Below are 24,833 nucleotides of genomic sequence, written 5' to 3'. Positions count from 1 at the left end.
ATTACATTGCCTATCTACCTTACCTTAAAGGTAAGGTAAGGTTTGATAAGGTAGTACGCTTAAAACATACGTGTTACACTAAAACACAATACTACCTTTAAAATTACCTTTTGATATTCAATATTAATCCGTAATAAACAAGAAGACGCTTTTAAATATAGTATTAACACACAACACCCTAGAGTCGTATTAATTACGGCCTCAAAAGCTTTTTAAATATCAAACGCTTTCCCGAGGGAGGAAAAAGGTGTTATTTGACGACGGCGCCGTGGTGTCGGTGTGTGAATAAAGACATTCAATGCAGGAAGCAACTCTGCACGACAACTGAATAGGAGATTGTGCGTAGTTGTACGGTATCAAGCTTCCGGACAGTTAGACTTATACTGCCGTGAGTTATTCCCGTTCTATCTGTATGTTACCTACCAAAGATCGAAATATGACACATGCTTTATATGCTCGTTATTAATAATCAATCTATCCAAAGTTTTTTGTACCAAAGATTGAAATTTCACAATTAATTTATACTAGACAATTTAAAATTTCGATCTTTGGAAGGTAAAATTGAGATAGTTTGAATATTAATAATGGGAGATAATAGATATAGTCAAATTTTGATCCTAAGGAGATAAGCTATACATAAATTAGTAATAGCTTTCTAGTTAAAAAGGAGTCCGTGTTCATTAGTAGAATAATCATGGTGTGATAATGATTTCCAGCAGTGAGACTTTAATAAGTTATCCATGGATGATCTGCTCATTTCAGTTTTTTGTAAGTATCTGACGAAAAGTAGCTATAATCAACTTATTTTTGCGAATGATAAATTTCATTTCATTTCGTTACAATCTCTTATAATCTCATCTCTTCTAATATTAAAATGGTCTGAGCAATTTTTTTAAGATAACCCCACCATTATACAATTTATTTTCTGTATTAGATATTTGAATCGGTATTTTATCCAAACACATTCTTGAATATTGAATTCGAAAGTCAGACTTTTCCATCTATTTAATATATGACATGAAAACTGGAAATGCAATACTTGCTTCAGAATTTGTTTACACGAAGACGGCCAATATTTGAAGTCGAGACTATTAACTTTTCAACGAGTGATATCGTTCGTCTAGGTTACAAGGATGCAACTTTTTATATTATTTCCATTATGCTGTTTTCGAGATGAGAAAATCTGCATATAAATAGGCGTTTATCCTTTCAGGTAGTAACGTCTATTTATCTACGTGTAAAATTTTCAATACTAATACATAAATCTATTGTTTTTATGTCAATTTAAAATAAATGATTATATTATAAGCTTTTACCCGTATGTAAGTATCTTTAAATTATTGTTTATTTTCGAAATAGTTATAAACCCTTTAAGAAGGTGAAGGTGGTAGAACCATTTGTGGTTCGACTCCGGCGGCACCACCGCCATACCTATTTCTGCCTACTAACAGCAGTGTTAGGCGCTGCTGTGTTTCGTTTTAAAGGGTGTGGTAAGCGTGACATACTTTTCTGTGGCGTTCCAGCTTAGTCCTCAGGGGTAGCGGCGCAACTGTGGCCGACCTCAGGTAGGAATATCTAATCCTATCTGAGGTTGATTACAGATTTCCATGGGCGGCAGTAGCCATTTTCCATCAGGTGGACTGATTGCTCGTCTGCTACTCCTATATTATTATAAAAAAAAACTTTTCTTTCTAGCTATTTTATTACAATTCTTTTTGTCCGAAAATTTTGGATCTCTATCTAAATCTTATAATATTTTTATTCTAAAAATATGTTCATAATATTATGACTAAGTAATAAAGCATTTAGAATACCTATTATTTATTTTGCCACAAGATATGCCACCTTTCGACAAGATAATCCTAGCTAAGCTTTAACTTACGTAGATTTCCGGAAGCGAAACCAACTGAGCTTACTCCGTGGAACAATAAGCTCAAGTAACCAACCCCTGCTACGAGTGCCGCATTCAAACGGAAGCCTCGTAAAGCGCCTTTACACTGGAACAACAATGTCACTTCGCACAATCCAATAGACAACAATGTATATATGTGTATACATGTTGTTGTTGATGAGTGTGGTTGTCGACAAAAAACTTGGCTTTAAGAAATAAGAGATGCTCTTGACTTTGAATAATTGTTTTATCGTTTCCTTTTTTTGCACATTTTTCCTTATTAAGCCCTAATGTCCTTAGAATGGCATGTAATATACTATCATATAAAAATACCGGTTCTTTCGTAAAGTAGTTAAAGAATTTAAAAAAAATAGGTAATGGTTTCTAAATTCACAGTCACAAGGAACAAACTAGAAAAGGTGGTCAGGCCCAAAATAAAATTATTCACAATCATTTGTTTTAAAAACAGAAGTATTATACAAAATAATAAACCTGACTGCTTGGAAAGGTAGCGCATGTATAGCGAATTTAGACGAATCCAACCACACCACAACTCATATGTTAAAATCCGTCAAGCTCTTTGGGTTGCAGGGCGTGCATAGAAATGCTACATGCCTAAAATCATAGATTAGTAAAGATTACTCACACTTAATAAGAAAATTTAACCAGTTTCGACAATTGAAATTGTTACTGTCATCTATTTTCGTGTTTGAAAAATATTTAAAAAATTTAGTTTTAGATCATTTACGAATGAAACGATTTTTCTTCGCACTTTTTCTTCGATTCAGTGTTTTTCCACCACCTACATGTCGGCATTGTTCCACGTAAATTACGCCACGACAGCCATTTAATGGCTTCCTTCAATTAGAAGGCGGTGAGATATCTATACTTATCCTACAGTACTTAAAATCAGTCAATACTTACAGTATATTAAGAATATGGATAAGTAGGGCAAGCACTAAAATACTGAAATTTTGAAAAGATAACACGTGGCGTGCGAAGTAATTTGAATCTCGTTAAGATCGTAAGAAATGTAAATTACTCTGAAGTGCGTATTTAGCGTGGAAGGTATTTGCTACCTTCAGTTGAAGCGCTCGTCTACAATTTTATGTCTATATGCATATGGAAAATTTTAAGCCCGTCTGTAACCTCGATATTTCTAAAAAGGAGGGGTTGTAATTATACGTTGCCGCCCAGCGACATGTATACATGTCCGAAACGAAATGTACCGTAACCGTCCACGGACATGTATACATGTCCGAGTTTAGCACCTTCGTATTTGGCTTATTTTAAATTATCTATGTTTTATTTGTGGCTAAAAATACTTTTAATATGTAGTCTGTGAACCTATTTTACCGATACAACGCATTCGTTCACGTCACTAGTACAAAAAAATAAAATTATGACATTTCTATTCAGTGACTTCACTGGTGTTGCGCGTAAAGTGTGGATATATATGTTTGTCTCTTTCTACGTAACGCCTCAACTTTTCGTGTTACACTTGATTTTACTCCTCATAAAATTTCCGTACCGGGCCTTATAACTCAAATCGTTTCTTAAGGAGTAAACTCCAATAAACTCCAATAAAATATGTAATCTGCCCTACATATTGATGGATATATTCTTATTTGTATTACATTTCCTTTAATAAATATATTACATTTGCATTATATAAGGTACCTATACAGGACCTTTATAATATTAAGGCAAAGGGTTCTCCTACGTAGTCTATTAAAATTACTGTCCTTATTTCATTACTATCATTGCGTCTTAATATTACAGTACTGAACCAGTCAGCCACCCATTTAAGCCATTCATATTTTGTGTTCAATGTTTACGTCCCGATCCAGGAGTACGTGAATCTAATTTTAATGAAGAAAGAAACAAATTCCATATTAAAATTGCTTATAGCGCCGCCCTCGCGTCATAATTAACTACAGGCCAGGGACAGCGGGCATGAATAACTAACGCCTGCGTCGCCGTACTCCAAAGTTGACAGCCACTGGCTTGGGTGCGCTAAATTTCAGCACTGACCGTGTAAAGCCAGCCTTAATTATTGACTGCTCCGTTTTATACAGTAATATTAGATTGTCTTAGTATTCACTGATTTGTTTACGTTTGGAAGATGTAAATGTAGGTGCGTTTATAGGTAATGTAATTGCAGTGCAGTATCTGTACCCTTACCATGAGTTTTTACGTTTTGACAAATATGACTGTTTTGGTATTTGTTTACGTATTTGCCCATACAATTTCCGATCAGCGCCCCTAGCGGATTGTGTCAGAACTTGGAAATTTTGTGAATGGAACAGCAAAGGGTTGCACCATCTTAAGGAAGTTGCCTACTATTTGTCAAACAGTTAACTTAGTAACCTATTATTTGTGAGGTATTTAAACCATCTCATTTTGAAGCTACTGTAGTGCTACACGAGTTGTTAATAAAGTAAGATACAAAATGTTTGTAGCAAAACTCACCGTTTATTTAGATTTCTAGGTCAGTTTATTTCCGTGCACTGTTCGCTAAAGTATCGATGCCTGTAAAACGAGATGAAACAATATCTGAAGTGGACTTTACTGTTTTAAAAAATCTTTTTCTAATATTTTAGGCAACAAATTGCAAGATTTCAATTATATTAAAAACCTTATGTACTAACTTTCCAGGATTTCAGAAAGTATCTCTACTCTTTTTCGTTCAGAAATCTCTACGCTGTACATTATTAATGAAAACTAGAATTAGGGTTCGTACACAAAACTGCGATGCGACGTCGCATCGCAAAAATCTGCGAGCTCCCTCGACGCATCGCAAGAACTTGCGAATTGATTCGCATCGCACAGTGGTTGTTGTTGTTGGTCACCCTGAGAGACTACGCCGCACGATATCGCATCGCAGCAATTCGCATCGCAATTTTCTGCGTTGCGAATTAGCATCGCGTCGCATCGCAGTTTTGTGTTCGAGCCCTTAGATCTTCATTGTTACAAAAAAAATATTTTAATTTTAGGAAAACGCTATGTTTAAAGTGACGATGATCTGTAATGTCTATTTTGTAGTTCCGGTACCAAAAACAGTCCGAAATAAATATGACTTTTAACTATCTTTTTCACAAGCTTAATCATTTACTGAGGAATCTCTATATCGTTTGTTTTTCGTGATATTTTCCTGAAGCAAATCGAATATACGTAGTAAATAACGTATTGGACAAAATTCCCGAAACTTTGGATTGAAATACGGATTTGCGTCGTCGGAAGTTCTCCAGGGACGGAGACAACTCTATTTAATTTTTCTCATACCCTGATGGTACAAGAGCATGAATTTCTGGTCTAAATCCTTCGTGCAATTTGAACATCGTATTCAAAACTACAGGAGATAAATAAATACGATCCTGTCTGGGAGCAAGTACAAAAGATGTTAAGACGTTTTTCTTCGCTTCAGACGCTCTCATCCTGGTATAAGCTCGGGATTTACGCGCGGAGTTGTAAGCCCCGCGAATTGTTTTGTTGGAGTGATAGTTTATTTAGCGCCGTTTTTACTGTGGTATTGATGGTTTTTTATATTATTTAAGTAGTAAATGAACATGACACCTATGAAGAAGTGTAATTGCAGTGTACGATTGCAAGTAGGTAATTTATTTTCGAAAAATATAGGTTCGATAGTTTGTATCTGTCGGCCAGGTACCTACCTCGTAAATTCTTCTTGTCTCCCCTGCGCAATATTAATAGTAGAAGAATAAGAGAAGTCTCGTTATTCTTTAAGAGAGGATTTTCTGCTAATATTCATACAACCAATGAAATTAACGTATACTAAGTTTCTGTTGTAGTAGGACCAGTATAGTCCGACGGCAAAGATATTACCGTCTCACTTTTTTCTAGCGTAGAACAGTTATTTATTTCGGTCGAAGAGTGTGTACGCTCACTGTCATACCTATATATGAAGCGAGCATGTAAGTCATGGGATCTGTCATCGGCGTCAAGTAAACTTCTTTACTTGAAGTTGGTTGCAGATGCCCTTAGTCGGCTGTGATCACTTACGACCCGATGAACTGCATGGTGCTTTGTTTACAGAAAGACACACATATTTTACGTTTAAAATATTAAAATGACATTTTAATACTCATATGAGATTACAAAATGGGACCTATTCCTAAAATTTTGTCTTTTCTTATTTGTATTGCATTTATTCACTAGCTTTGTACCTACTTATAAATTCTTAGTTAATAAATTTGTTTGTTACTGAATCCGAAATATCGGAATACGCCGACCGCATTGACGAAGGACGCCTAAATAATTGATCAATCGTATTTTGTTGTAGCCTCTTGATTTAGACCCACTGAATTTTATTAATTCAATGAAGCTATCCTAATATATTTACGATTTTATTTTAAGACTGCTCGTTTTTAATGTAGTTTTTGATTTAGCTTCTTAACTCATTAATTGGAGAAAATTCTTAATCTATTTTGAGATTTTAGTCTCAAACTGAGTTTTTGTATTCGTTCGTTTTAGTTCGTATTCGTTATAACAGTAAACGATATTATTACCACGCTTTTATTAGCTTGACCTGTATGTATATACATATGTAACGGAATTTTTGAACTCAATATTTACTCACTTTGAACAGTCACTATACAATTATCAAGAACAGAAGACAAGACACTGTTTTAATAACTATGTTCCGCTCAAGCGAGTGCCTAAATGTCCTTAAGCCCCTACAATGATATGCCATTATGAGCGTAAAAGCAGTTATGCTGTTCACATATTCATATTTCATTTGAGTTAAGTAGAAATACAACTCACTACAGACTTTGAACATACTTACCGTGTAACAAACCACAATTTGTAACCAAGTTCGGTGTGGAAACAGTCAAAAGAAACTTATTTTGAGGAACGGGAAAACTTACGTAAAGTTGTCACGAACGTGCTTAAAGCTCGTTTGGTAACATTGTGCACGGGAGGGATGCGCCGATTTGTATGGCTCGAGTTTGTGGCTAGATTACATGTGTTCCATAGGGACTCCATTGAGGCATATTCAATCTTCACATATTATTTCAAGCCGATATTAGTATGAATATTTTATGTGATTAATACTGGCTTTAATCTCAATCTCAGTATGAACATAGACTACCTAGAATATAATATAGTTTAAATTCATAGTCATAGTCAGCACTGAATAATTAATTGTGTTGGGACCTCTGTTTCTTGTATAAATATTCAAAGTACAAGTAATAATATTTGAGCATTACCTACTGTCTATCAACATCCATTATCAGTTCCTAAATTTATTCTTAAAAAGTATATTTATTACAAAAATTGAAAAATAGCCCTACCTAAAAACAATTACAGGTAACTTGCTAGTCTTGGTGAATAGCGGTTAGCCTCCCTTGCAACGTGATATAAATCAACAGTCCAACTTTAAGGGATAAAAGGCATGGCAAAGATACCGCAAGGGAATAATTCTAGGCAATTCTTATTGAATACTGGTACTTTTATATCATACATATTTACATAGTTGCATTTAGTAAGAGTGTTTGTATACAATTTACTAGTCAATAATATTAGACGTTCCGCCGTGTTATAAAGTTGGGATAGAATCCACTTTGCAACAGTCAAATATATGATGATACATAAAATAACAATTATAATAAAATATACACCACCATATACATACCCATAGATACCACAAACCCGTATTTCGGTTCACAAATCACGGTTAGTTAATTCTACAATAGTTCATCGTTAAGTCTTAACGTTTTCATTCGATCTTTATATATTAATATTCTGAAATTCCCACAAAAGTCAGAATGCAGCAGCGTGGTCGTTGATTGCCCGACATACATGTAAACAGCCTTAATCTATCAACGGTAACAGAGTAGATACGTACACATATTGTATGCAATAAGGATTAACTACATTTCTGGGAAGTAAACAGACTATTCTATTCCATTAAGATGACAATGCCTGTGCCGTTGCTCAGTAGATTACAGATGCACATACATTCCATTGAAACAACGGTACACACGTGTTATGTATAGATAATAATGGCTTCTGTTCTATGAATAATATTTAGGTTGAGTTGATGCAATTCAGTTGGATGACTTAATTGAAAACTTGAAATATATTCCACGATCTTCAGTGCAAAGTTCAAGAGTTTGAAATCTTTAAATCTCTTCGTAATTTTAGTTTTCTTTTAGGTTTACACGACTACAGAAACTATTCATGTTTTGACTATATCGGCAGAACTTTTTCTACTTTATAACAATGCTTTGAATGATTTCTAGTACATTTCATTTTTACTTTTTAGGTAAAACTTTTTAGGAAAAAAGTCTCCATCCACGCCTATTTGTAATCGATAGACGTTCCTAAATAGCAATGCCTTTAAAAACAGTGCTGTGCACTAAACTTTACCGTAAAGTGGTACTATTTAACTCTCTGTTCATGTGGCAGTATTATATTTAATCTGAGAGAGTCGCACAGCCACTTTCGTTCATACATATAACAAGAGTACGTAAGCTACTGTTCGGTATTAAAGATTAAAGTTGCATTTGTACACAACCACTCGTGTTCGGTATTGCCGTTCAGAGCTAACAACACATTGGTGACCGACCGCAGGTTTCCACCCGTACTTACTGTAGCTTAACATCATGTGAAAGCTTAGTGGTTTGAAATTCGTTCTCTCATGCTGGGTCCGAGATTGTAATTACAATTGCATACTTTTGATTTTTGCGAGACATTTAATATTCTAAATATATTATAGCTTACTTTAATGATGAAAAACATGGTAAGGAAACCTAGCTAAAGAGCTATAAAGTCTAAGATATATAAAGTCTATCAATCCGCACTTAATTACCTTCGAGATCTAAAGCTATATATTTCACTATGAAAAGACAAGCATGCCCAGCACAGCTAGACAGAGAGACCCATGCCCAGCAGTGGGATAATACTGGATTGATAATAAACAAAAGGCGAACTTTATTATAAAAACCTTTTATACAAACGATCGCTTTTACGAGTAATGGCACATATGATTCTACAGCATTAACATTACAATACCTTAACATAAAACGAGTATAAAGTTAAAACGAGGTTAATATTTTAAAACATAAAACTTACTCAAACTGAAGTCGATTTAACCATCCCATTTCAGAATATCGTTAAAACTTGACCGTCGAGAGTCTTTTCAAACTAAACGACGTCTAAAGTGAAGCTTAACTATCGCATATTTCAACATTTTCAACTTTTGTCTGCATTAAATGCTAAAAAATTTGAAGACTTGAATAAAATGAGGCTTTCCCCATCGTTTTTAGGTCAGGACGATGATCTGGTGGAGTAGGCTATTTCTGCCCTAAATCAGTACATAGCTTTAGGATTCAATTACGCAAATACATGATGTGAAACGCGTATCGTGACAGACAGTCTCCTATAATAATCTTATATATAAAATTCTTGTGTCACAATGTTAGTTACCGTACTCCTCCGAAACGGCTTTATCAATTTTCACCAAATTTTATATGCATATTCAGTAGGTCTGAGAATCGGCTACTAACAATTTTTATACCCCTAAGTGATAAGGGTTGTTCACCCTTAAAATTTTTTTATTTATCGTGCATCGCCACGTTTGCCGGGTCAGCTAGTAATAAATATAGTAGGTATTTATATCTACCATAAGACAGCCGCAAAAACACGAGCCGTATCTTTCAAAATATTGTACGGATAAAGATGAGTTTGTCTGCCACGTCATACTTTCAAAACCTTATTGTGGTTGGTTTAATAGTGGGGAGAATTATAATATGTATCGGAGAGCGATCATATACATGAGTAAGATTATATAAGGCAATCCAACTTCGGCTCTACAGAAAGGCGATGTTACGGTTCAGAGCTGGTTCAAATATTCAAAGCACATGAACGAGATCCGTTGAGCCGCAATTCGGTGCCAAACTCACACAAATCTTTATTAAGCCCATAGAATCGTCAATAGTCAAAGAGTTTTAAAATTGAACTAAATGTGTCTAAGTCACACTGGAACCAAAAATAGTTAAACCATCATTAGAGATCGATGCATCAGTAATTTTGTCGAAAATATTTTTGCCTGGTCTAGAATGCAATAACAGACTAGCTCATATTAAGCCAAGCGTACATAAATAAAGAAAAAATATTGCAAGCTAGTAAATAAACTTCAGAATTTCAATGTGCAATACAGTGCTGCCGACTGCTCGAAGGGCCGTAAATAACGTGCGGATTCCAATACACTCGATATCTACTGTATTTTCGCAGTTTCTACAATTCAATAAGACTAATACGAATATACGCGACGTTGGAAAAAATATATGCTAGTAAATGATTATTTCTATACTTCCACACAAAGGCGACTACACAAATAGCCAGACCCAGAACAGAGAGGAAAATTCGATATTTAGGTTTTATTTTATTTATAATATTGAAGTAGGAAACAAGCATACAGTAGGTACACCTAATAGTAAATGGCATGTGCCACCCAGCAACATCCAATTAATTCCATATACCCTTAGTTCTACCTAAATCCGAACACAGATGCGTTGCTTGAGTACTAAGATGGTCTCTTTGTAAGTCAGAAAGGATCCACGCCCCTCCATCGAAACGGAATACCAGACAGCTACAAATAGATATCAGCTAGGCTGTGGATCGAATTCGGAACCTTCTTAATTCCGACGTAGTGAACTTTGCGCCACGCGGGTTATATATACGCGATATTCTGACTTCAAACAGCTGATCTAGGAAGATGCTTTATGTTTTTATATACTTAATAATTCCTATTATATTATTACCATTTATTTCAATAATATGTGTAGTATGACTATTATTCCTTTTCATTATATATGCCGTTCGCCCTTACGTGGGAGTCACATACTAACAGACTGTGTTGTAAAATTGTAATCAGTTCAAAAGAAAGAATAAGACATTACGGCTCTGTAAATAAAAATAGGTTTTCTATATACAGCTGCCGCCTTAAAAAATATCACGACTATATATAAATAATATTGTGACATGTGGATTACAATGAATCCGATTCCATTATAACAGATTTTGCAGGTAAGTTTTCTCCTAAGCTCCTAGTATCAGACATACGTGAAACCTAACAGAATAAAAATAATACACTAATATATACGTACTACAAACTAAAAACTCCTACTAAGAGTACTGCTTAGTAGGAGTTTTTACTGCTCAAAAATGACTGTTTTTACATTTGTTTAAGTATTTCCCATACATTTCCAATCAGTTCTGATACAGTCCGCTAGGGGCGCTGATTGGACAAATACGTAAACAAATATAAAAACAGTAACTTTTGTAAAAACATAAAAACTCATACTAAGGGTACTGTTCGTAAAACGTAGGTGTACTTATGCAACGTGAGTACACTACACTTCTATATACCATATCCACATAAGTTAGGACTTGTAGGTACTCCAAATGGAGGAAAGTCGTAGTTTCGTTCGAAATTTCGCATATTTCCTACTCGGGATTATTTACGGACTCTGTTTCGGTCCGACTTTACGAAGAATGTCATTAGTCATTTGTCAGCTAAAGCCTACCGTGTAAGAATTTAATCCTGGTGAAAAAGAATTTACAGTTGTTTTATCCGATCGATGAAGTAAATATTACATAGCAAATTCAAAATCTATGTCATGTCTAGGTAGACTCATAAACATCAGCTATCTGTGCACAAAATAGATCTACATTGTAAAGGTGGCGATAATTTCGCACACGCAGTTCGAGTCACCAATACATCAAGCTCAGTACGAAAAAATTACAACCACATTTAGATGTCCATGGGTATATAGGCACTACCATTCGTTGGATATCTGCTCGCTCGTTTGCTACTTCAATATAATGAAAAAAATAAAACCGTAGGTATCTACTACCTTTCTGCTACTAAGTACTATTATTGTTTTTTTTTCTAAAAATAATAATACTAGAAGTGGTCTGCTCATTAAAATTGATGTACGTTCGTAAAAAATTCTAACTCAATGCCCGAAAGCCTCGCTGGAATAAAAATTCAAGAAGGTAATACTGAAATGGTCCTTGTTTTTTTACTTCAGTGGAGCTGAATTATTAGAACACTTTAGGTACTGAACTCCAACTTGCATAGAAAAACAGAGCTTATGCAAATCGAACAGAGCGAGTCCACTTGACCCGATGGATGTCGAGAAACTTAGTATTATTACATTAAATTATTTACTGTTAAAGTAAATTCGTACTCAGACAAATTATACTCATGCTTAAATACTGTTAAAATAAACCTTATATTCTGCCTTATAACAGCAATGTAGGTATAGCGCTGCTGTGTTCTGGTTTGAAGGGTGTGATGAGGGACATATTTACTCGAGGCGTTCCAGCTTAGCTCTTAGAAGCAGCGGTGGATCTGTGGCGGACCTCAGGTAGGAATTTAATTTTATGAATAAAAAATTTAGGCGACATATCCACCATGAAAAGCTGCTAAAGATGACGCGTCGTGTTCATAACGTTGACGCTAAGATTCCTTGATAAAAGTATACCTAGACAGAGAAAAGACCAATCCGGTGTGCCAGGCTAAGAATGGAATACGGGAGAGTAAATTATTTAATAAACACTGGAATATTCACTTGATTTAATTATGCTTTTAACTTGCATTTCAAAATCAATATGATGAAATCGTTTTTCTCTTTCAATGTAAGCTTATTAGCACCCATTCGAGAGATCTGATTTACCTGACTTTCATAAATACTTAAAACTTTTTTATATGCATTATAAGTTAAAATGATCCTGATGCTGTACAACTAACATGTTAGTGGACTGCAAGCACGTTTGTCTAATCATTTACACAAGAAATGTAGTCCTGCGGTCTCATTAAACGTCGCTCGCAAGAAACGTGGGAACCACAGTTGCAAGAGAGTTACTCGTATAAACCGAATTCAAAGGTCTTCACTCCTTTGAATTTTTCCATAAAATATAGTGAGAATCTTTAATAAAATCCGTAATATTTTATGAACTTTATTCTGTTAAAATTATAATATTCTTCGCTTCTGAAAATTTTATTATGTTAAAAATCGAAATAAGACCTATATTTTTATTTATGATAGGATTTTAAAATTAATGTTTTTTTGGTGTGCTATAAGACCCTGTACATTTAGACTGACCTCATCGTCCAGTGGTTACTGAGCCTGACTGTTAAGAAAGAAGTTGTGGATTCGATTCCCATCCTATACAAATATTCGCACCCTATACCTACTACATTAATAAATATACATCCTTAATACTGTATGTGACTTATATGTTTCGTTATAAGTTGTCTCAAATATTTTTTATAAATACTATGTATTTAATTATTTTTTTATAAACCTAACATGCAGAGAGCAGTAGGTAGCGCTCGCCAAAGCTTGTTTTACAAAACATATTCTGGTAAAGCGACGTGCAAGATTAATTCAATTTACAAAGTTGGTTAAAAAGAGGCGCTTGGCGAGCCGGTCGCGTTATTAAAACAATTAGTTGAAAGGCGGTGAATGCCTTTAACGCAGATTGGATTATAGTTAACGTATACTCGTAAAGAGAAAGCTTTCACGGCCATTGGTCGATCATTTTAAAAGGTTGATCTTTTATCAGATTTGTTGATTGTTGAACGATACATACATTAATGCACTAAAAAAAACTATGTTTATATTCTTGCAACCTTAAATATAATTTAATGCTAGAACTTAAATGCCGCAAAGTGCAAAAATAAGAAAACGAAAATGTTTAAAAATTTTAACAAAAATGTTTTCATTTTATTTATTTTTTGCATGAAATTACTAAAACGTTCTAGATTCATGATATGAAAACAATTGTTTTTATGGAACTGTAATAGTCTTTGACTGTAATAATTTATTAAAAAGAGATGGCGATTAACAGATTTTTTAAGCAAACTAACATTTCAACTATGGTCGAGCGATGGCGCGCGTAATCCAATTTAAAATTGCGAGCCACACGCCTAATTAACTGGCGGTGGGACGCGCTTGAATAACTAACTAACGACCAACGTTTGTAACTGAAAACGTTGACAACCACTGGTTTTGTAACGGTGATTGCAGTAATCTTTCGACTGTTCCTACTGAGAATGCATACGTACTTTGTTTAACGGTTTTCGTTTTTATTAAACCGTTGTCTATACAATTATTTGCTAGTTATATCCAATCACTAAATGGAAAACTTATCACCGTATGACAACAGCCAATTAAGGTATAACACTTGTTTGTTTATTAATTATTATGAATGTAACTACCTATTATAAGTAAATATTAGGATTTTAATTTCATTCCTTTAGTTTTTACCCCTAAAGTTTAAATAATTTGTACCTACCTAAGTATATTATTAATACCTAAATTTAAATAGGTTACAAATTAATATTAAATACCTCAATTATAAAATATTAAGGGAATAAACTTTAAGTGGCCATAAGGCTGCAGTCATCCTTACGTCAAGTGGTCAAGAGTTCTTCTGACTAAAGCTATGGACTAAAGAAAGAGCTCTGGAGCATAATTCACCACAATACTCCAATGCGCATTCTTCAATCTTTACCCATACATATTCATGCACCTGAAGTTAGGTATTTACTTAACTTTTTCATACACTTTTATTAAATGAACTCGTTAAGCATACTAATGAGGTGCCTAATAAGTTAGAAACAAAAATATTAAGTTTATTTTGTCTTCTTGTAATATTATGTAATTTTTTCTTAGTTAAAAATTCTCAATGATTACACAACGCTCTTGATTTCCCTTGTAAAAAGATACTGAAAATATTCAGTGGCGAATTTCACGGTCTGTGACCTATATTTCCTTTACGATACGAACAACTGCACACAAAAACCGCATTTAGGTCTTTGAACAAAACAACTCTGTAATCTTGATGTGATGATTTCCCAGTGGAATAACAGCAAAAGTGCGGTTATGCAGCGGCAGCAGAATGGACAACTAAAAGTCATTATCTGGTTAGTTTACAAACATTAAATTTTATAAACTAGTCATAGCACGTAGGTAAACGCCAAGAAGAATGAAATACGCAAAGTAGTGATTAAAGGAAGTGATGCACTTCTTAAAAACGGATCATAGGTGCGTTGGTCTCCTGATTGCTAAATTAGAATACCTACCTCGGCTTTCAAACCAGAACACAAGAGGTATAAGGTAGAAATGTCCACTAATTAAGCTTCTTTTCGGTACAATTATATGAAGAAACAAATTCATAAATATTAATGTATTTTAGAAGCTACTTAACAATTCCTTTGCAAATTACATTAGTACCTACATTGCCTTGCGCAAAAATTACATCTGACACTTACATTATGCAGTAGGTACCTAAATGTCAACGCAAATATACAAAACTTGATTAAAAATTTAGATTAATTTGCATGAATTTCAAATTGACGCTTTATAATTCTGTCTACCGCCAGATCCTTAAGATATAGGTACGGGAAGATTTATACTGACATCGTGCAATCATATATTATTAAGCAATATCTACATATTATATATATATGCTATTAACATATGTCGATATAGACGTGTTGCCTCCCCTGAAGAACTAAGATAGTCTCCTCATATGTAAATCAGCCGGCATTCGTACCCTTCTACAAAAAAATCAAGAACTCTCCATGACCACACCCTTCAAACCAGAACACAACAGCGCCTAACACTGCTGTTATTAGGCAGAAATAGGTGTGGCGGTGGTGCCGCCGGAGTCGAACCGCAAAAGGTTCTACCACCTTCAAACCCCTAACTCGCCGGTCGAACCTACTCGATCCTACAACTTTTCTAGTCCTATCTAATCTGAACTCAGTTACAAATGAATTGCTATTATTGAAAACTAATTAAAGCCTTGTGAGCCAATATAGTTCTCATCCTCACTATCATTAAAGTATATTTATGCATTATAATAAGTAACTAACTACCCAAGGCTATGTTATAGAAAATAATTATTCAGGTAGAATAGAAATTTTGGCTAGGAAATGTTCCTTTTTGTATTTTAAATAAGTACCAACCTAAATGTAGGAAATAAGATAGGTGTCCAACTAAATCTACCTAAAACGCCTACTTGGATAGCTTAAAATACACTGCAGTCGTATTCGCAAGACGTGAACCGGATTCTTTTATAAATATTTGAAACCCAACCCCGAGATATTTGCCTTCGGCCACGGATGGAGTGCTCCTCGACGCTATAAAGCTGAAATAAAACTATAGCTGATAGAATTTTCATTTCAATAGACTATTTACTACAGCGCACTGAAAAAAAAATGTTTTTTTTTGTTTAGTTCGTTGCAAATATTCGTCTATATCTCTGCTTATATTTCAATAGAATATCGTACCCTTTTATATGCTACTGTGACTTACAGTCCTATAGTAGGTAAGTAGTTCTTACGCTACTGTTTGAAGGCATATTAAAAAAATGTACCTACATGAACTTTTTTAAGGTCGTTATTTTTGTAACTCAATATGACTTATTCCACAAAGTTAAGGTAAGTAAGACTTATTTACCTTTTAGGGATAATTATTACTCACCCACTCTATCATTAAGGATTGGAGGTTGGTAACATATAACAAAAATCAGTTTTAATAAATTTATTTCGAATTTAACGTGTGTTTCATAAATTAATAACTTATTTACGTGTGGCGTGTGTATATAAATATTACGTCGCAACAAACTCCATTTAATTTTTGTCCGAAGCTTTAGTTTATAATATCTGAACCGTGTTCGGCTTAGCTGTTTGTGAAAGCCAGCGGGCGTGTTAATAATTAATATGTTTTTACACACCTACCGAACTACAGTATGAAGCTGAGTTTAAAATTTAAATCGGCAACACGATACGCTTGCAGGCGTTTCCAGTACGGCAATACGGACACGCGGCATATTTGTCGGTCTCCTGTGACACCGCACTTCCTGTGCCGTTAAAAATTCAAGTTCATAGCGACCTAAACAATGTTCAGATACGGTTTTATACTAGCGTTTTTCTGGCACGTATTTCTACCAAAATTGTGTATTGTTGACTAGTGCTACTCTTTGGAAACATCGCTCGCGTCCGCCTGAATGATTTTAAAATTTGGATAGGACTTTATGATTAAAGTACACTTACCTACTGACGTACGCTATATTAAAACTGTAAATGTAAAAAAATTGAAAACCGTGCGTATCATGTGGATTTCTCCACGCGTATAGTTCTATTATAGTGGCGAAATTATATAATGCGGAGTGCGAACTCAATACTAATATTTACACAGTACACACCATTTACAAGATAAAAGATACTTCATTTCTTGTTACTATAAGACTTATAGTTTGACGTCATATCACCACTCATGCCTACACTTAGTGTAGGCATGAGTGGTGATATGACGTCAATTCTAATTGGACGAGGCAATTTAATATGTATCTCATACTAATCTATGATGTATCTAGCCAAGTCCTAAAAATCAAGTTGATCACGTGTTCACTTATCATTTAAGTTATCATCGTGTTTAATTTGATATCCATAATAATAAATGATTTCAGACTCATAATTATATAATCCGTTTCCATTTCACTGTTAGATACACTACATTTATCTGAATAAAAATATTTTAGTGAAATTTAAAATAACGCAATATCTATTATCAAAATAATATACCCAAATTACAATTTATTAAGACAAATAGAAGGTGTTGCCTTCTAAAGACCTATAGGACCTATAGGTAGAAACTACAAAAACACCAATAGGTACAAAAAGTTTTGGCTTCCGAAATTCCTTTTTACCTAAGTAATGTAACAAAAATCCCTAGCTTATAATATTAGTGCATGATATGCCTTTATTGTAGGTAGGTACATATTCGGTGCACCGATATTCGACTACGGTGTAATATTCTCTACACTCATAAAAACTTGGAAAATTGAATTCGCTTACAGATTTTTGCGATAACCATACTACCGTAGGAACCTGTATTGTTCGCACCAATTACATTTTCGATTACCTGAACGGCTGAATGCAAATTTCATTAAATTGTTCGGGTAGAGGTGTCGAAGGAGAGTAAATTAATATAGGGACAGCTGCAGCAGTGATAAGCGCTGCTGTGTTCCGTTTTGAAGGGTGAGGTAATGGAGGAAAGACTTTTCCGAGGCGTTCCAGCTTAGTCCTCAAGGGTAGCGACAAATTTGTGACCGACCTCAGGTAGGAATATCTAATTCTATCTCGGGTTGATTACAGATGTCTATGGGCGGCAGTAGCCACTTACCATCAGATGGACTGCATGCTTGTCTGCTACTCATACATTATAAAAAAAATCCATAGGCGGAAGTAGCCACATATGTACCACCAGGTGGCTCGTCTGTTACTCCTATATTATAAAAAAATGTGGGAACATTTTTCATTCCAATTATTCTAATGTTTAGTAGGAACTGCGGTATGGATATCTGTAATCAACTCTTAGGACAGGGGCGCTACCCAGACATTAAACCATTTTTTTTCCTTGACGAGGGGGAAACCTTCAAAAGGTAACCGACGACGTAGGAGCGACGCCGGGTTATGTGGGATTTTTACCGCACTAAAACCCCCCCGGTGGCCGTCCTCAACGCTTGTTGAAGAACTCCGGGATCTCCGACGGAACGCAACCGGAGTCCTCCAAGCGCGATGCCCCGATCGGGCTCTGCCCTGGGAGAGCAGTTATCGCTCCTCCCACACCATCTGGTGTTCACGACGCTATGCGACCACAAATACTTATTTATCTCCACCAGTCTTCACATATAAAAAATACATAATTATGGTATGGTGTGTTAAATTTTTGTGGTGTAATGATAATTTAAAGGTGGTAGAACCCTTTGTGGTTCGACTCCGGCGGCACCACCGCCACACCTACTTCTACCTAATAACAGCAGTGTTATGCGCTGCTGTGTTCCGGTTTGAAGGGTGTGGTAAGGGAGACAGACTTTTCCGAGGCGTTCCAGCTTAGTCCTCAGGGGTAGCGGCGCATCTGTGGCCGACCTCAGGTAGGAATATCTAATCCTATCTGGGGTTGATTACAGATGTCCATGGGCGGCAGTAGCCACTTACCATCAGGTGGACTGCATGCTCGTCTGCTACTCTTATATTATAAAAAAAAAATAAAAATAATATTTTTTTAGTTACAAAAAAACTCCCTTTAATAGTTAATTTTCGTAAGCATTTTATTCTCATACCACATAATATGGAACTAAAATACGCATAATCAAAATCAGATAGTTAATCGACAACATATAAAACCAGTTAAATACATCATTGTAAATATAAACTTAATTTTTAAGTAACATAATACATACAAACTTCATTATTAATAACATATTATTCGACTCTGCCAACTCTGAACCATTAGGTTAGTACATTTAACATTTAAAAACACTATGTATTCATGGCTGTAGCAAAACTGTATAGTTCGTAGTATCACAAAGTTTCACTTCATTTATGCACTTTATCAACCAACTCTTTGTAACATGCTTAACGCTTGATGGTAAACATTTTTTCAATTTCATCATCTGCTTAAATTCAATTTCATTGTCTCTGTGAACTAAATAATCAACATTCATGCGTTTTATTGATTTCACAACAATACCACCATATGCTATCCAATGCCTTTCGAAATGCCTTCTTTCAAATTCTGGAAAGCTAATAAAATCTGGATGAAAACCTAATCGCTTATCTTTAAAAACATCAGGTAATGGATTTTCAGGCAATATATCATTCTGGTCATCAGTGGCATCAATATCATCGTAACTTATGGTACTTGTACTGCATGCACTGTTTGAATCCGATGAAGTAGAAGCATTTAAATCTCCAGTTTTTCTTTTCTTCCTATCATTTTTCTCTTCCTTTGGATCTTTTGGGGTAAAATAGGTATCTATTTTTCGTTTAACCGGACTGTTCTTCGGTACCTTCATTGATGGTGCATCGTCATTTGCTGTAGCCGCAATTTTAGTGAGAAGCGATACATCAGTCTTCTCCTTGGACGTTTTATACAACTGTTTAAGTTCTTCAAAATTTGTAGCCGTTTTCCAGTCCTTGTCGTCGCGTATCCTTGTCACTCTAGGGAATCTAACAGACACGCCATCTGCTATATGTAGATTGGACTTCGTCAACTCAGTTCCTGAAAACAGACATAATAAATATTTTTAAGTATACCAATGCTTTGCGCGAATCAAAAAAGGACTCCAAATTGTCTTTATATTCTAAATGGGATTTATTTTTTCATAGGCATACATATTATAATAATATGTGTATAAAATGACTTAAGTACAGTAAACAAAGGTCATATTGTACGCGTAATATATACAATATGATATTAGAAATTTATTAGATTACTTTGTTTGTATTATATTAAAAATATCATACATATTTGTCTACATAAGAATAATAATAAATCTATATAGAAATAAGAAGAAATCAGTGGCGTAGCATGCTTTAAAATGGGGCCCTGTATCAGACTTTGTTGGGGGTTCCTTAAATTTCAATCTGGCGTCCTTTTTTTCATTTACATACTTATACATTTCACATATCCTTATACATTACACGGTCCTGACTACGTATTTTTTTAGCTGATAAATACACATGATAAGGGCGCCCTGTATCATTAATACGGCTCATACGGCGGTAACTACGCCCTTAATATAAATGATAGCTTATCTAGAAAGAAAAACAAATCAAACCAATATAAAAACACTCACCAGTGATTTCCCAAACAGGTTGTTTCTTGGGGTCCTTGGCAACAAAATCTGGAATTAAGCCCTTGTTACAATCCAACCAGAGAGGAGTTTTCGTTTGATCCTGGGATATCTTGATCATGAGTGGTGCTAATTCCTTTTGCAACCTTTCTAGAGTACTGTCATCGTGACCTGTATGTACCTTGGTCACTGCAACCCATCGATTTCTTGATGTGTCCAAACAACCCATCAAAAATACAGACATCATCCCGCCTTTTTTGCCTGATCCTGTAAATTTATAGAAATAAGGATATATATTAAAATTGTGTACAATTTAAAAAACAATTTTATTTGTATTCCCAGATGTAACTTTTGTCACCCTGGAGATTAAAACTTACTTAGTTACTTTCATTTAAATGATAAGCATACTTACTGTTAAATTTATTAATACCATGCCATAAAAAGACCATAAAAATAGATCCCTCTTTATATATGTATGTATGTCTCAATGTTATTATAATATAATATTCTTTTTAACCAACTTCATGTTACATAAAATACATAGACATTATAATAATTTCTGAGCTTGAACATTACACATAAATAATATGGGATAGCATCTAGATTTAAAGATCAATTGAAACAAATATATTATAATTATATTAATTACTCATAATTTTGGTATCATTATTTTTACAAAGTTTTTGTTTATGTATATAATTCTTTAATAATAAACATAATATTAAAACTATATGGAAAGAAGAATCAAACATGTTTACTTACCAAACCAAGCTCCAAGTACAACAAGGTCAGCTGTATCTGCCATTGCACCATCAAACAAGTAATCCTTCTTCACTTTAAGCCAATGTCTTTTACCAGGCTCGTATGTAGACTCCAGGTCTTTCAACACAAGCCCTTCCAACCCCAACTGTAGAACCTGGAACATGTTATGTCAATATTAAATAAGCAGATAAGGTAAGACAGACATTATACAATTATACATATAGAGGCATTACAATTTAGTCCGCTAAGGTGGCTGACCACAGGTAGGACTCTTAATCTTATCTAGGGTATATTACAGATATCCATAGGGAACAATGTCCGCCATCAGATGGACTGCTGTCTGAATGCCAGGTTGCTCATACTTCTATATTATAAAAAAAAAAAAGTAAGAAATTATTTCCAAATAACATCTTTTCTCAAATTAATTATTTTCAACTCCAAAAACTAAACGCATGACTTGTGAAGATAATGACTGATTTATAAACATAAACAATAACAGACCAGGACAGAAATTGGATCGTCACATGCAGCTGGTCCAAGATGTTACCATTAACTCTATGTCATTAACACGTGTAATACCACTGCCCTATGAAGAATTGGCCACTAACCTATGCTCTCCTTTACCAATTAGTATAAGAGATGAGTGGTGTATCCAGTAGGCCTCCTGTAAGAGTATGTTAGTCTTAAGCTTTATATTAACCTGATATGTTGTTGTTCATATAATCATTGAAAAAATATGCAATAAATAAATATCACCACAATTTTTCACACTCACCTTTGCAATCATTTTCGCCAAATCCGATGGTTTCTGGATTAATTCCTGTTCAGAAAACATAACATGATTCCTGACTTCAACCATGTTCTCTTTTAATATACTCCGACGTTTCTTAATAGGCCAGTCTATTAACGCATCACCATTATAGTACAGACAGTCAAAAACATACAAACACACTTGAGCATCTTTAAATTCCGCTTGCTTGTGTTTCCCTAAAGTACCAAAGGGTAAAGGTTTACCAGTATTAACATCAACCATCAATACCTCTGCATCCAAGATCATATCTTCGCCTTTAGGAAATGCTTGGGGCAGGTAAGCTTTGAAATGGCTGACTTTATGTGGCATCACTGGTTTTAAGGCACGTGAGAAATATTTAAACTCGTCACCCTTTTTGTGTACTTGGACCCTCTCTCCGTCGTATTTGATTTCAGAGAACATACCGTTCGGGCACTTTTTCATTGCCATTTCTATAGATTTACAAGCTTCAGCCAGCATCGGAAGAACTGGTGTCATTAGAGTTAACTTTGCTTGTACAGTGTTTAGGGATGCCCCTTTCTGTTTCACTCCTGCACTTTGTGGCAATACTCTCTTTAAAACCATGTCGAGGTCTCTTGATGTTTGAAACACTTGATATGCATCTGGATGCACCCCTTCAAGTATATGTTTGGGACCAGCGTTGATCCTCAAGTCTCCTTTGATTAATCTGATCAACATTTTCAGGTCATTAAGTGTACACAATTTGACTATTTTCTTAAAATGATATATCTGCTCGTCTTCTCTTGTTAGTTTAGAGAGCTCTTGGAGAAAGTCATCCACGTCCTGTAAAGTTAAAGTACTGTCTGTTGCAGGCTGTAATGTTTTTGCCTTAGTAAAGAAATGTTGAATTGTGTCTGCTACATTGCCCTGTTCTAAATGAGTCAACATATCATCATGATCGGTACTGAAAATTCGAGAGAACAGCTTCACAAGTTGCCTACTTTTTAAATTATATACCCTTTTGGACACTTGAGGCAAAAGAAATTTACACCAAAGTGCTAGATCACCTTCATAATTGTTCCCATTAGAGCCTTTAGTAAAAAACTTATTAACTACTGCAGTTTTATCTGTGTAAGCATCTACACGGGCTATATTTTTACACAGGGTTATAAATGTTGAAAATTTATTGTCCTCAGTTTTTACAGGGGACACACTCAAGTCAGTGTTGTCCTTGCTTGAACTCTGAATATTTTGGATTTTAGATTGATTTGATTCATTCTTAATTACTTTTGCTGTATATTTTCCATCATTTTTCTGGGCATACACTTGTTCCAGCTCATTAATTTTCTTGAGGAGGAAATTTTGGTCTTCTTTCGTCAATGTAGCCCAGTTGCCGATGTCATCTATGGAATCGATACGTTTGGTTGCGGGGCGTTGTTTTAATAGCACATTCATAAAGCAATCTACATGATACCATGATTTCATTTGTTGATTTTCCCCGTACGGACTAGCGACGATTTTAGCGAGGCGCAATTCGCCGCTAGGAAGGTTACCTTTACATCCTTTACAAGAGGCACGTGATCCCTTAGCTCTATCAACGTAAAACGGCGTAAAATCTGCCATCACTTGAAACTGTACTTTATCGTGTATGTACTTCTATTGTCCTGCCACTTATATAAGTATACACTTTTTTAAAACTATTCACTAATATTTCTTGTGAAACAAAACACAACTTGAAGCAGGATTAAACTAAACTGTAAAAATAGGAAATCACGCTTTATAAATACACTTAAACGTATATTTTTTTCAATATTACTTGGTATAAAATATACTTTATTATTGTTTACTCATACATTTCATAGAAATACACTGTAATTTGTGACAGTTGAAAGCCACAAACCAAATATCTGTCACTTTGCAGCGTTTTGTTATTGCATGAGAAATGAATTAACATTGGCATTACCAATTTGTGAACTAATTTATTCTAATCCTTAAATACATAATAATGAACATAAGATACTACACACTATTTTAACAATACTTTAAACTCGCTAAATTAATTCTTTAAATTCAAAATAAGAATAATTTTCTTCACTTCGACTTAGTTTTACTGCAGAATCAAAACGACTCGATTGATTTTTACGACGCAGTACGGAATGCGCATGTGCGATAGCTGAGACGTTCCGATTCAGGCAAAATGTTAACATCAAGAACGTTAATGTCAAAACGTAGTATTTCTATGTAATAGTTTCTATTCTATTTCTATTCCGTTAATTTATGGGTGCGGACTATACTACCATATTTTAAAAATCAATATCTATATAATTTTATAAATGAACTGCTACTAAAGCGATTGTTAAAAATCTTTTAAATTCTCGTTTTTATGTTAAACTTCATAGATATACTAGCAGTATATCTATGTTAAACTTAGAGTATTTTTTATAAATTAAAGAGTGGCGAAACAGATAATTGAGATATCTAGGTGGTTACTGCCGCTCATGGATTTAGTGTAGTCATTTTCAAATGGTCCCATTTGAAGCCCGCACTGGAAGTCGACTACTGATGCGTTGTTATCCCTGAGGACTAAGTAAGAATGCTCGTATAAGCATTATCTTTTACCAAAACCTTCAAACAAATAAATATAGTTAAAAAAACTAAAAAACACGCTTTTAATTCTGATTAAAGTGTAGGGTGCCTTTCGAAAACTAATAAATGGAGCACCCCACGCTTTTTCCACAATTA

The 24,833-nt window shown here is 34.7% G+C and overlaps 2 protein-coding genes across 3 annotated transcripts in view; one reads left to right on the top strand and one right to left on the bottom strand.

Moving 5' to 3' along the window:
* The window catches only part of Sol1 (CUB domain-containing protein Sol1), a 423,482-nt gene that overhangs the window by 393,548 nt on the left and 5,101 nt on the right, over positions 1-24,833 (top strand). The gene's annotated exons all lie outside the window — the stretch shown is intronic.
* DNAlig3 (DNA ligase 3) lies at positions 19,026-23,984 on the bottom strand. Of its 2 annotated transcripts, XM_073093919.1 has the most exons (5): positions 23,645-23,981; positions 22,116-22,934; positions 21,341-21,494; positions 20,582-20,845; positions 19,026-20,004 (listed from the first exon to the last, which is right to left on the bottom strand). In XM_073093919.1, exons 2-5 carry the CDS (start codon positions 22,827-22,829, stop codon positions 19,271-19,273), a joined length of 1,866 nt encoding a protein of 621 aa, XP_072950020.1. In that variant the 5' UTR covers positions 22,830-22,934; positions 23,645-23,981; the 3' UTR covers positions 19,026-19,270. The 2 variants fall into 2 exon arrangements, with proteins under 2 accessions (XP_072950020.1, XP_072950019.1); XM_073093918.1 differs by having other exon boundaries at positions 22,116-23,984.

Source organism: Epargyreus clarus, unplaced genomic scaffold, assembly GCF_041222505.1.
Source record: "Epargyreus clarus isolate Ecla_fem2 unplaced genomic scaffold, WU_Ecla_fem_2.2 ptg000005l, whole genome shotgun sequence".
In the NCBI taxonomy this organism is placed as follows: domain Eukaryota; kingdom Metazoa; phylum Arthropoda; class Insecta; order Lepidoptera; family Hesperiidae; genus Epargyreus; species Epargyreus clarus.
This window is presented reverse-complemented; position numbering and strand designations above follow the sequence as displayed.